The following is a 12,051-nucleotide window of genomic DNA, read 5'->3' on the forward strand; positions in this document are numbered from 1 at the left end:
ACAGGATTAGGCAATTTGCTAATAAACAGCAGCCTCTGGGAACCAGCAACAGCTTAAATCTTAGCGCCCCTCATCTCCAACTTACCTTTTATATTCTAGCAGTAAAATTTCTGAGTCTTTGAGGTAGCACTAATGACAAATTCGCAACAGAATTCCCAGGTTTTAATGGTCTCCTCATGTACAGAAAAAGGCAGTCATTTGGAAAAGCCCTTTAGTAGCCCTTTTAAGTTCGGTCTGCCTCTCCATTAGCGATTGCAGTTTGCAGAACACTGCCCTGGAAGGCGGGCCCAGGGGTGGGTGGCTTAAGCCTTCAGCCATCTGTGCACTTACTGTTACTGCAACACAGAATTACTGTTCTCGCCTTCACCGTCAACAATGACAGGTATGTTAACGAGGAAGACGCATCTGGAAAGGCTCATTTTTTCAGAGAGCCATTTGGGGACGCATGCACGCATGTGCCACCCGGGCCAAACCTCTGCGCTCCCCCGCGAAGCGCACGCGACCTCTCCCTTCTCTGGTTCCCTTTGCAAAGCGAAACGGGCTGGACGTGCTCATGTGATGCGAGTGATGTCAGCCCCCCCTCCCCGGGTCGCGTGACCGACACCCAACCTTGCCAGCACCCCGCCCCCGCCTCCGGGGCGTGCGCTCTCGCGAGAAGCCGCTTACTATCAGAACTCGGGGAGCTGCTCGGCCGGGGAGGTGTGGCCGGGCGCGGAGTTTTTGCTTTCATTCTGTTCACACAGGCCTGTGGGGTTGGCCAGCATCTGGGCGACCCCCGAAGGGGCCGCGGGGGAGGTGGGGCGCGATCCCCGGGGAGTCAAAGCAGAAGTGAAACGTGGCCAGCCCGGCGCGCGCGGTGTACCGGGGCTGCGTTGGAGGCGCCTGGGCAGGCGGCTTCGGCTGGGTGGGGGGGGGGGGCCCGACGGTCGCGGGGAGGCTGGGACCTCTCGGTGGAAGCAGGCGGCTGCCCACATCCGGCCCCGCTGTGTCAACAGGAGCGGCGCCCAGATGAAGTGGTGGCGCCCCCGGCTCCCGGCTGGGGCCTGCCCAGAGCGGCCCCGGGGCGCGGTGCCTGCGACGGGGCTGGGGGGGTCCCCACGACCCCAGGCGGCCGCCCAGCTCCCCGCCAGCCCCGGCTGCATCGGGCCGGGAGCACGCAGGAGCCTCCCCGCGGGTGTCGGCGGCGGGTGACTGTGCCATCTCGCCCCCCTCACCTCCAGCCTCTCGGCTCGGCCCCCGCACATCCTCCCCCACCCACCTGGGCTGTCCCGCCGGCGGGCGCGCACCCGAGCCCGGCCGGCGCTAGAGGGAGGTGTGGGGCCGGCGGGGAGGGGGCTCCGTGCGCGCGGGGGCGGAGGCGCGGGCCCGGGGACAGCCGCCGAGGCTGCGCCGGAGCCGGGCGCTCGCGCTCTGCCTCTCCCACTCCCTCGCCGCGCAGTCTCGAGCGGGGCGGGCTCCCGGGCAGCGCCAGACCCCCGAGGTGCCCGCGGGAGGGAGGCCGGCCAGGGCGCGCACCCCCTTGGCTGAACCCCGGCGCGCCCCGCGCCTGCTGACAGCTGCGGCCGGGCCCGGGCGGTGCGCTCGGGGCTGCGAGGCCTCCGCCCCCTCCCGGCCTCCCCACCCTCGGCGCGGCCCCTCCTGCCCCGGTGCGGATCGCGTTTCGCAACTGTTCGCCGTGCGCCCGTGCCCAGCTGTTTTCTATTTCCCGGCCCCTCTCCGCGCACTTTAACCCCTGCCCGGGGGAGAGGGGCTGGCCCGGGGCGGGGGCGCGGCCGGAGCAGCTGGAGGAAGCGAGGCCAGCAGGAAGAGGATCACGTCGCCCCACCTCGAGGAGGAGACCCCACGCCACCCCAGCGGGTCCCCTGGCGCCCCGCCCCTGCGCGCGCTGCTCCTCCCGGGCGAGCTACTTTCGGACGAGGAAAGTGAGGGCGGCCCCGGGTGACAGCGCCGCGGGCCAGTCCCGGAAGCCGCGCGCCTGCTCGCGTCTCGCCTGCCGCGCGCCCGGCCAGGGGCACAGCCCGCAGCCAGGATGGCCTCGACCACCACCTGCACCAGGTTCACGGACGAGTACCAGCTCTTCGAGGAGCTCGGAAAGTAAGCGCCCGAGCCCGGCGTCGCGCGGCCCCTTTCCAGCAGAGGGCGGGTCGCCGGTGCCCCGGGCCCCCCGGCTTTGCGCGGGGCAGGCGAGCGGGAGGGGAGCAGGGGGGCCCCCCTGGAGCAGCTCCGGGGAAGGTGCTTTGAGCGAGGGGAGGGGACAGAGGAGGGCGAGCCCCCACCCCAGCCGTGGCTCCTGCCTGGGAGCCTCAGCCCACCTCTCCGGCTGCTCCACCCTCTTGCACTGGCGACTCGGTGGATTTACGAGCCCTGCAGTTGGAGCTGTCATCCTGCTCAGGGTGCGAGCGCGCGCGCGTGTGTCTCTGTGTGTGTGTGCGCGTGTGTGTGTGTGTGTGTGTGTGTGTGTGTGTGTGGAGAGGAAAGAAGGGCCCATGTAAAACGCAACATAGATCCTGTTTTCTGTAAATAGAGGTGCCTCCCGCTTAGGCGGCGTGCTGGGCGCACGACCCACGTACTGAGGAGAACTTACTGCCACAGACGGTGCCATATTTATTGATGCCGAAAGTTCAACTTGGCGTAGAGTCTATTTCGCATCCAGTAGTTGTTCTGTCCCGGAAAAGGGCCCCCCCCCAAAGGAGACAGCCCCCACCCACCCACCCCCAGCCCCACACCTACTATGTTCTTTGCACCATCTTCTGCGCGTATCCGCCCTCCTGGGGTTTTCGTGCACCTTTGCGTTCTCTGGGAGGATTGATTTATGCAGGCGGCGGAAAAGCCCTCTGGAGATCTGGGGGGACCTTCCCCAGGGGAGCCTAGCGTCCAATAAACGATCCCCTGCACTTACTGGCATCAGTACTTGCAGATAGTATGGGGCACTAGGGGAGCTACCGAGGACCTGTTTTTAGGGACCCAGGGGTCAAACCAAAACCCAATCTCTCCAGAGCTAGTTCTACTACTTATGAAAGGGGGTGCGTTTACGTGATGATGTGGATTTGAGCAGGTGAATGACGGGCCCTGTAATTATCTCTTACATATAATGAAGGTTATGCCTTTCTATATGTATGTACTGTCTGCTGTTAAATATGGAGCCTCTGTAGGAAGAGCTGCTTAATTCAAATCCCTCCCCTCCCCCAGCTTAAAACTGGGCACAGAGAAATCACCATATCGGGATTTGTAAAACCACACAAATGTTCCCAGCATTTGTATTTTAATGAAAACAATCGCCATATTTACTGACTTGGAGCCACATTAAACACCCCCCCCCCCAGCACCACCACCACCAAAATAAATAGCCAGCTGATTCTGCTGCTTCTCAGTTCTGCTCTTTGCAGGGTTTTCTCAGCATTTGGTGCTGTGCGAGTGTAAATTGTAAAATGTTTGCAAATTTAATGTACAGAGGAAAGCTACCGTCATTGGCCTTCCCTTTCATTTTGTTGGTGACTACTTTGTGCTCCCAGTTAGAGGAAATTTACTTTTATTCTTCACCATTAAAGGAGGTCTGAGTTAGAAGGAAGAATTGCTCCCTTTCTGGATGGTCCCTGTAGTGCACTGGTAATTCACAGTTCACTGAAAGCAATAAAAATGCCTAGGTGGTTGTATTTTTTTTTTTTTTTAGTAGACTATCAGAGCTGATTAAATTGATGACCTGCTAATTATTGGTTTTCAGGGGGGCATTCTCAGTGGTAAGAAGATGTATGAAAATCCCTACTGGACAAGAATATGCTGCCAAAATTATCAACACCAAAAAGCTTTCCGCTAGGGGTGGGTATTTTCAACTGCCTATGTCTTACTTTTGTACTTGTCCTGTTGATTGTTGGTTCTGTTGTATGTAAATAGATCATTTACTTATCATTGTGGACTTCGCTATCATGTTGCATATTGAGATTAGTTCCTTCCTGAATGCCTCTTGGTGTACAGTTGAAAAGTTATATGAACAGATGTAGCTATCATTTATTCAATTGTGGTTCAAGGTCTAGCCTATGAGCAGCAGCAGCAGCAGCAAAGGTAAGTATTTTTTAAAGCAAATCACTGGCACTAAGTGCAGTTTGGCTCTACTGTGAAATAACTTGCAGAAAAACCCTGGAATAGAAAAAGAGCAGTCTCACAACTGTCATGACTCCCTTTTTGCTTTTGAGAGGAAATATAGGTCACGGCTCAGTCAAATCCTGCATTTCAGTGGTAGTTACACTTGAAGTTAATTCATCGAGGTATATTTAACAGTAATGGCTTTGGGAAAAAAAAATAGGATTGCTGTTTTCTAGGAAGTTCCGGTGGATTCTGCTCTTTCCGGGTATAGTTCAGATCTTTTCCTTGGTCTGTCCCATTAAGACTTCTTGCAGACTCGTGTAATGTGTTCTACACATGTTTTATAGCTACAGAGATAATTCATACCCATAAAATAGCCGTTGACAAAGGCAAAAAGCTTGGAGGGACCTCACTGCATTCTTTTTAGTTTGTTGAACTCATGCAAAAGTACTTCTGAAATGTTGGGCATTCCAGTTATTGTCAGCACGTGTCTAAGGTATTTCCATGGGAATTTATGGTTCGATGAAATAAAAATTAAGTTCAAATGAACAACTTGACATAGTGTAAGCCCATCTCAGTGACCTGGTTTATTTTAAGTAATGAGAAAAATTCCATGAGGGTGACTTCCCATTCAGTTTCTCTTCTAAAAAGTGCTGTTACTTGGAAGCCTTATGTTTGGTAGCTACCGTGATTTTTTTTTTTTTTTCCGTCTATGTGCTGCAAATTCTACTTTTAACAAGAACTTTACTGAGGTTGGCATGTCAGTATATTCATTTGCCTGGAATTTTGTTGTGATTTCTTCCTCCCATTTTAGCATGATTGTGAGGAAGACCTGTGTGCTCAAGTAACCAGCACCGATTAATGCTGGGGGAAATACTCAATGCTCAGCAGCCCTTTATGCTGACTGTTCCCCTTCCCCTCTCTCTGCTCCACCGGAAGGTTGTAAACAGTGAAACGGGGTTGATAAACCGAAAATGACATTTTGCTAAAGAAAAGAAAAATGAAGAACCGCTTGTAGTCACATTCTCTCTGTGCTCGAGTTCTTCCTGGGTGCTGGCTACTGGAGGCACGAGTTGAGATATCAGTCATTTTGGAGGTGTTGCCCAGGCCTCCCCATTGTTTTATATTTTCTCTCAAAACAAAGTCTTGTGCTTTAGTTCCTCCCTAATGCACACTCCTTACATCAGAATAGCAAATGCATTTGTCTCTGCTCACATACCTGTTATTTTATGCTCCTCTGCCCCCAGTCTGTGGGAGATAAGTTATTTCTCACCTGATGGACTCATCCCTGTTACTGTGCCTCTGTTTTCCAGCACAGTTTACCCCAAGAGCCCCCTTCAGGAGTGTCTTCCAGATTTAGTGATACCAAGTACTGTATTCCAGTTACATTCCGGGAAAGTGATTAGGGTGAAGGGTTACAATCGTGATTCTCGTTCTGCCTCTGCTGTTTCCTTGTGACTTTGGCAAGGTTCTAAACCTATTTTATGTTTACCTGCTAGAGTGTGAGGTGTGGTGGAAAGGGAGGCACTGAAACTAGCGCCAAGCTCTGAGATCTTGAAGTGTAGTATTTTCCCTGCACCTCAGTTTATTACCCCTGTAAAATGGGATAATGATATAAACCCTTTACGAAGCCTTTGGACAAGATGAAGCACTAGGAGGACAGTGCCTGTTCCATACTGTGTATTCATTTACTATTAAGTGTCATTATCTCATTGGGTTTTTGTAAAAATCAAATGAGATTACTTAGACGAGAGACCTTAAACATTGTAAATCCAGAGACAGCAACCTTGCTTTAATGGAGAACTGCATTGGAAACTTGACTTCACTATTTAGTGTGTAAAGTTGGTTCAGTCACTTCAATTTCCTTGACCTCAGTTTCTTTGCTAATAAACTAGGGTTCTTTGCTAATAATAAACGGGTAATTTTCAGGATTCTGTGACTTTATGAGAGTCACTTCTTTAATTGCAACATGCTGTATAAATTTTACCTACTACTGCTCACTTGTAAATGTTCTGAAATAAATTGAGCATTCTGAAGGAAACTTACATTGTTCTACCTGTGACAGCTAGTTATAGAATATTTGTACTTTTGAATATATATATATATTAAAGATTTATTTATTTATTTATACAAGCACTGGGTACAGTCAGAAGCGCAGGGGGGTGAGAGAATTCACCAGAGCCAGAGCGGGGAGCAGAACAGACAGACTGAATACACTGCTGAGGGGAACAGCAGGCACGGCAGGAGAGGTCTGCGCGCCATGTGGGACCCTCCTCCGGTGGCCGGGGAGCAGCCGGGGATTGAACCAGTGCTGCAGAGGCTGCGGGCAGCTTCGCAACCCAGCTTCGCAATCGCTGCACCACCGGGGAGGCTCTGAATATGTATTTTTTAACCTATAGCCATGTTAAATTACAAGCCCTGAAAGTAAAAACAGTGTGCTATCATTTTTCAATGTGACATTCCAAACACTGGGGGCTCTGGAGGAGATCAAAACAAACTGAATGTCATGAAATGTGGCTCTTAAGTGAGTTGTAAAATAGTTTCTTATTTTATTCCTAAGAACAAGCAAACACTGGAGTAAAGAAGAGTCTATAAAGATGTACATGAAGAACATATGCTTTAAAATAATCATCCTTTACAGGCACCATAATAATCCTGAAAACTACTTTAGCAGAAACAAGTAAAAATGATACACTTAAGGAACTTTAACAAAAAATGAAAAATGCACACTTATTTCCCCCTCCTGCCAAAGTATTATTTTTTTTTCTTTTTGTGGCATGTGGAACATGTAGTATTTTGTACAAATTTCTGGATTATTTGAAATGCCTGCAGCCTTTGTAGATGCCTTTATAAACCCAATTTTTAAGTCAATTTGTTTTAAAGACTAGAGCAACCCTTTTCATTCAAATAATGTTCTTTGAGCATAATATTACAACAGAAAAAGAAATGCCACTGTCAATAAATCTAAGACCATGAGGAAATTTGCCAAAATTTGGCTACATTCCTGCACAAATTTGCACATCTAACTAGACTGTCATCCAGGCGTTTTTCTGTGCCTAGCTTTTAATGGATTTCCAGACAGTTTCAGCTGCATTTCCTCTCAGCTGTTAGTCACACTCACCATATTTGGGAGACTCAAAGTCTGTTGAAGAATTTCTTTCCTTTTCCTTTAGCACACACATGCACGGAGCATTCATAATATGCTACTTATCGGAGAGGTGAACTCCTCTATAGTTGGGCTTGTTTTTAAAATGAAAGTGTAGAAACTTTTCAAACATCTGATATATTTTATAAGTCATTCTTTTTGTCTTCCAAAGTTTTTTTTCTTTCATAGGAGTAGAAGGTGTGCTTAGTAAATGGTGAGTAGTGATAATAGAATTTTTTATCTCCTATTTTTACTACAACAGTTAGAATCACTATGGTTTTTATCCCCAACAGGTAGGTTCCTACTTAATATTGTTGTGGTGGATGGTGTGGTGAAAGATGTTTTATGGTAGTAATGAGTTCCTGGTCATATTCCAGTGTAGTTTGTGATCATTAGAAATTATTTTATAGAGTCTTACAGAGAGTCTGGTACACCACAAGTTTTTTTTTTTAATTAAATAGAATAAATTGTGGTAGGAACTTGAAGTAACGTATGCGATTATATTTTATTTCTCCATTGCTAAAGTTAAAAGGTTTCTTTTTATATTTCTGTCACAAGTTAGATATAACACAGTTAATCTTTGATTTTTATTAGTTTAGTTAGAGTCAGCAACTTTTGCTGCTGTATAGTTATTTATATTTTTTGTATTGGCATTTAAGAAGTTACTATGACCTCTCAACTTCATCGTCATTGGTGTTGAATTGGAAGTAGAAGTGAGTTGATATAGCTGAATCAAATGTTCTGATTCTGCATTATTGGCAATTTGGAACTAAATTGGCAAATGAAGATTAGGATATGAAAATTTCTTCCTAAAACAATGTTTTCAGAAAACTGAGTAAGTCATTTTTATTTTTTGCATACGGAATATCCATACCTCTTCAATTATTGGACCCAAAATTCATACCACTTTGTGGTCTTTAGTTACGTTTGGTTGTATTAGGCGTTTATTTTCCTGTATTTGGGGAATTAATATATTATTGATGTTCGTAACTTCTTAGGACATGCAAATACAAATGCATATCCACATTTCCAGGAAATAATAAAAATGCTTTCTGTATTCCAGTGGCATAAATAAGGCAAATGTAAAGAATGGGGTTGTCAGGTACCTCACTGTGAGTTTTCACCTCGACTACACTGATCATTCCATAGGAACTGAAGACCTGGAAAACCTGGATTGTTTATGCAGTTAGGTTAATACTTTTCATTTCTACTGAAATATTTAATCACCTCATTATAAAAATTACAAAATTAGTAGTACATTATTTTTTATGGATCCTGTTAATGTTAATAAATATAATTTTAAAGTACATACTAGGACCTTCCTTGACATTGAACTTTTGTTAACTAGAATTTTATTTAATTTTTACAAGTATTTTCTTTGGGTTAATAGTGAGGCCAATTCTCAGTGTCTTCAGTGCTGAGTTGGAATTTTTTTATTTTTTTATTTTTTAGCATCTGTCCCTCCCCATTTGCTAGAGATTAACCTTATTTGAGAATAGTGTTTTTTTTTTTTTTATATAAGTTGTTGGCAGTAAGTGATGGTTTACATAGGAGGCTGTGTTAAAATTTGAAATAATAGTGTCATTGACTAATATGCACTGCAATCCATTAATTAAGTGCAATCTTACCAATACTTCACTCTAAAACAGTATCTTCAAATTAACATATTTGCTACTAGTTTATGGGTCACTAAACACATCCGCATGAATTATTCGAGTTGCTTTTATTTTAATAAATATTGAATGATTCCAGTGGTCACAGTGTCCAGGAAAAATAAGGCTATCTATATAAATAGACAGAGAAGGTGTTAGAAGTCTAGAATGTATAAAGTGCTGTGGATTTTCAAAGAACACAAAGATTATTTCTTTCTAGGATGATAAAGGAAGACTTTTATATAAAGCAGGTTGAAATAAAATTGTAACACGGTATTGCAGGTGAGACTCAAATACCAAAGTATAATTTGGAGAGATTGTTACAGTTGAAATATCTGATTATTATCAAAATGCTATCTTATTCGTATTATATGAAATTATTTTTACTTTGATATCAAGTTATTTTTAGGATAAATTACTCTTAAGTCGGAAATTTTTTAGATGGCACAATTCCTTTGCTTCCACTTCAGGGGGATACAACAATAGGACTAAGTTAAATTTGGGTGAGAGAGATGGTATCTTTGTTGAGCTTTGATTTTAAATATTGTAAGTATCATTCTAATTATACACAGTTCTAGAACAATGGCATCATTGGTTTTGCAGTTAGCTGAGTCCCTTTTCTGGTCCTATAATCTCCTTATAACTTCTTAGATACTATGTGATTACAAAATTAATAATAATAAGGTGACAGAAATCTTAACAACTGTTATTTAAAGAGAACCTTCTAAGTGTCAGGTATATATTTACAAGACCCTTTGTTTTATTGCTTTTCCCAGAGAAGCAATATCACCTCTTTATTACCAAGAGGAAATTGAGGTTGTAAATGAGTCAACATTAGTGAGTGGTAGAATCATACTTTCTACCCAGTTTTCTCTGGCTCTAAAACTGGGGTTTTTTGAAGCATCACCTCCCAGTGATTCCTGTTAGAGGGAGCTTACCTTAAACTTGCCCTTAATTATTTATGTACTTGACTGATCTCCCCACTAAACTAAAGGGTTTTTCAGCAGAACAACCATGTCTAGTATATCCTTCAGCTCAATGTATAGAATTGAATATGTCTTTGGGAAAATATTCTTGAAGTTCCAACTTAGAGAAAATAGTTTCTTAATTACTGTAGTAATTGAAGATCACATTGAACTATCAGTTCCTTACTGCTGATTTCTGGAAGGAAAACAGCATTGTGGTAGGAAATGATCACAGAAGAGAGAAATGTTTTGGTAAAGTTAATTCATTTACTGATTAAAAAGAAACCCCAAGTACATTATGTTCCTAAGAATGTTTCTTTGAAGTGATACACTTGTTGCTCCTAAGAAAAAGTCACCCCTTGTCCATAGCCTAGAGAAAACTACTCAGACTCCTCTGGGTCTTATTAAACCAGTGGAGAATAGAAAACAAATGTTTCTTGTTTTGTTGTTTCTTCTTTGGAAGAAAAAAAAAACTATTATGTCTAATTTATATAAAAATGTGTCTACTGAAAGAAAATGTTTTTCCCTAATATTTGTTGGGAAAATGACTGGATGTAACAGCTAACATACAGTAGTATACCAAGTATACAAATAATTTTGCCATGTAGTATTTAGGTATAGTTAATTGCTTAGATTACAGAGAAATTAAAATTTTTATTACATAAGATTTGCTATTTGTAGTTACGTACACTTCATTATAATAATCAAGCACCCAGTAAACCTCCACTCAGCATAATCTCAGAAACATTCCTATAATTTTGAGGTTATGTGTGTTTCTTGCTCATCCCCAGTCCTCTCCTTGCCCCCAAAGTTAACCACTATCCTCAATTTTTTTTTCTGAAGACAGACCTTTTTCTTTGTGCATATCCTGGGTCTTATAACTAACTGGTTGATCTCAGTTGATTATCACTTACTAATGGAAAAGATTTGCACTCACTATCTGAGTAAAATTTTATTTATATTGTATGTATTTTATTTTTTAAAGATTTATTTATTTATGCACACAAGAACTGGGGTACAGGCCAGAGGTGTGGGGGGTGAGAGGACTCACCAGAGACAGAGTGGGGAACAGAATAGGCAGACTGACTGAAATACACTGCTGAGGGGAGCAGCGGGCGAGTCAGGAGAGGTCTGCTGTGCCATGTGGGTAGCTCCCTGGCTGGGGATTGAACTCGTGCTGCGGTGGCTGCAGATAAGCTTCATGGGTTGCGTCGTAACCCCTTGTGCCACCAGGGAGTCCCTTTGTATTGTATATATTTCAAATTCATGGAATAAACTTACAATAAGGTATAATTTTACCCTCTCTCAACACTAAGAGAGTCATTTGGAATTTTTTTTAGCACCAGTGAATTATTTTCCATCTGTCTTTGAAACATCTCATTCATGATGATTATACACCTTGCGATACAGCAAGACTAAGTTATATAAAACTATCTTGTTTATTTTCTTACAGTGTTGTTCATTTTGGGGCAGTATTTGATCTCTCCCCTCAGGTGTGGCCCCTTTTTTCTTCCCCACCCACATCACCCATGACCCATCACCACAGTCCCTTCTGCTCTTCCCTCCCCTGCTTTGGCCCCTCCCTACCCTCCCCTGCTGTATGCCTCAGATCTATAGTCAGCTTGCAAAGAATACCTTATTTTTAAAAAAGGTATTTTTTAATTAAAGGTAACTATAGTAAGTAAAAAGTAATCAGGTTTTTCTTCTATCTTACAGAAAAGTTACATATAGTGTCATGTTATGGCGTTGGTGTTTAACATTTGGTATTTGGGTGAAAGAATAATTATGTGGTTATGTTCTGGAAGACATGAATTTCTGCTGAAGCAATTCATTAGTAATGTAGCCCCAGGTGTGCATGTACTGGGGTGACGGGTTTTCCCTTCTGTGAATGTTGCCCTTTTTATTGGAGCACTTTGCTTTTCCTTCTATTTTTTTTTAATTTATTTATTTATACAAGCACTGGGTACAGTCAGAAGTGCGGGAGGGTGAGAGAATTCACCAGAGCCAGAGCGGGGAACAGAACAGGCAGACTGACAAAATACACTGCTGAGGGGAGCAGCGGGCACTGCAGGAGAGGTCTGCCCCGCCATGTGGGACCCTCGCCGAGGCCGGGGATCGAACCAGCGCTGCAGAGGCTACGGGCAGCTTTGCAGCCCAGCGCTCAACCGCTGTGCCACCAGGGGAGGCCCTCCTTCTATTCTTTTAAAGA

The 12,051-nt window shown here is 44.6% G+C and overlaps 1 protein-coding gene across 9 annotated transcripts in view; it reads left to right on the forward strand.

Annotated features, from left to right (window-relative positions):
* The first annotated feature begins 1,643 nt into the window (after positions 1 to 1,643).
* The window catches only part of CAMK2D (calcium/calmodulin dependent protein kinase II delta), a 259,262-nt gene continuing 248,854 nt past the window's right edge, over positions 1,644 to 12,051 (forward strand). For 3 of the 9 annotated variants that reach the window (XM_037509534.2, XM_037509536.2, XM_054694549.1), the window contains exons 1-2: positions 1,970 to 2,094; positions 3,722 to 3,816. In XM_037509534.2, the coding sequence (XP_037365431.1) occupies positions 2,030 to 2,094; positions 3,722 to 3,816 (160 nt within the window). In that variant the 5' untranslated portion in view covers positions 1,970 to 2,029. Of the gene's footprint in view, positions 2,095 to 3,721; positions 3,817 to 12,051 lie in introns of all 9 variants that reach the window. The other 6 variants (XM_054694548.1, XM_054694550.1, XM_054694545.1 and 3 more) reach the window with 4 other exon arrangements.

The sequence above is a fragment of the Talpa occidentalis genome, unplaced genomic scaffold (assembly GCF_014898055.3).
Source record: "Talpa occidentalis isolate TD23 unplaced genomic scaffold, MPIMG_talOcc4v2.1 talOcc4.13, whole genome shotgun sequence".
Lineage (NCBI taxonomy): Eukaryota > Metazoa > Chordata > Mammalia > Eulipotyphla > Talpidae > Talpa > Talpa occidentalis.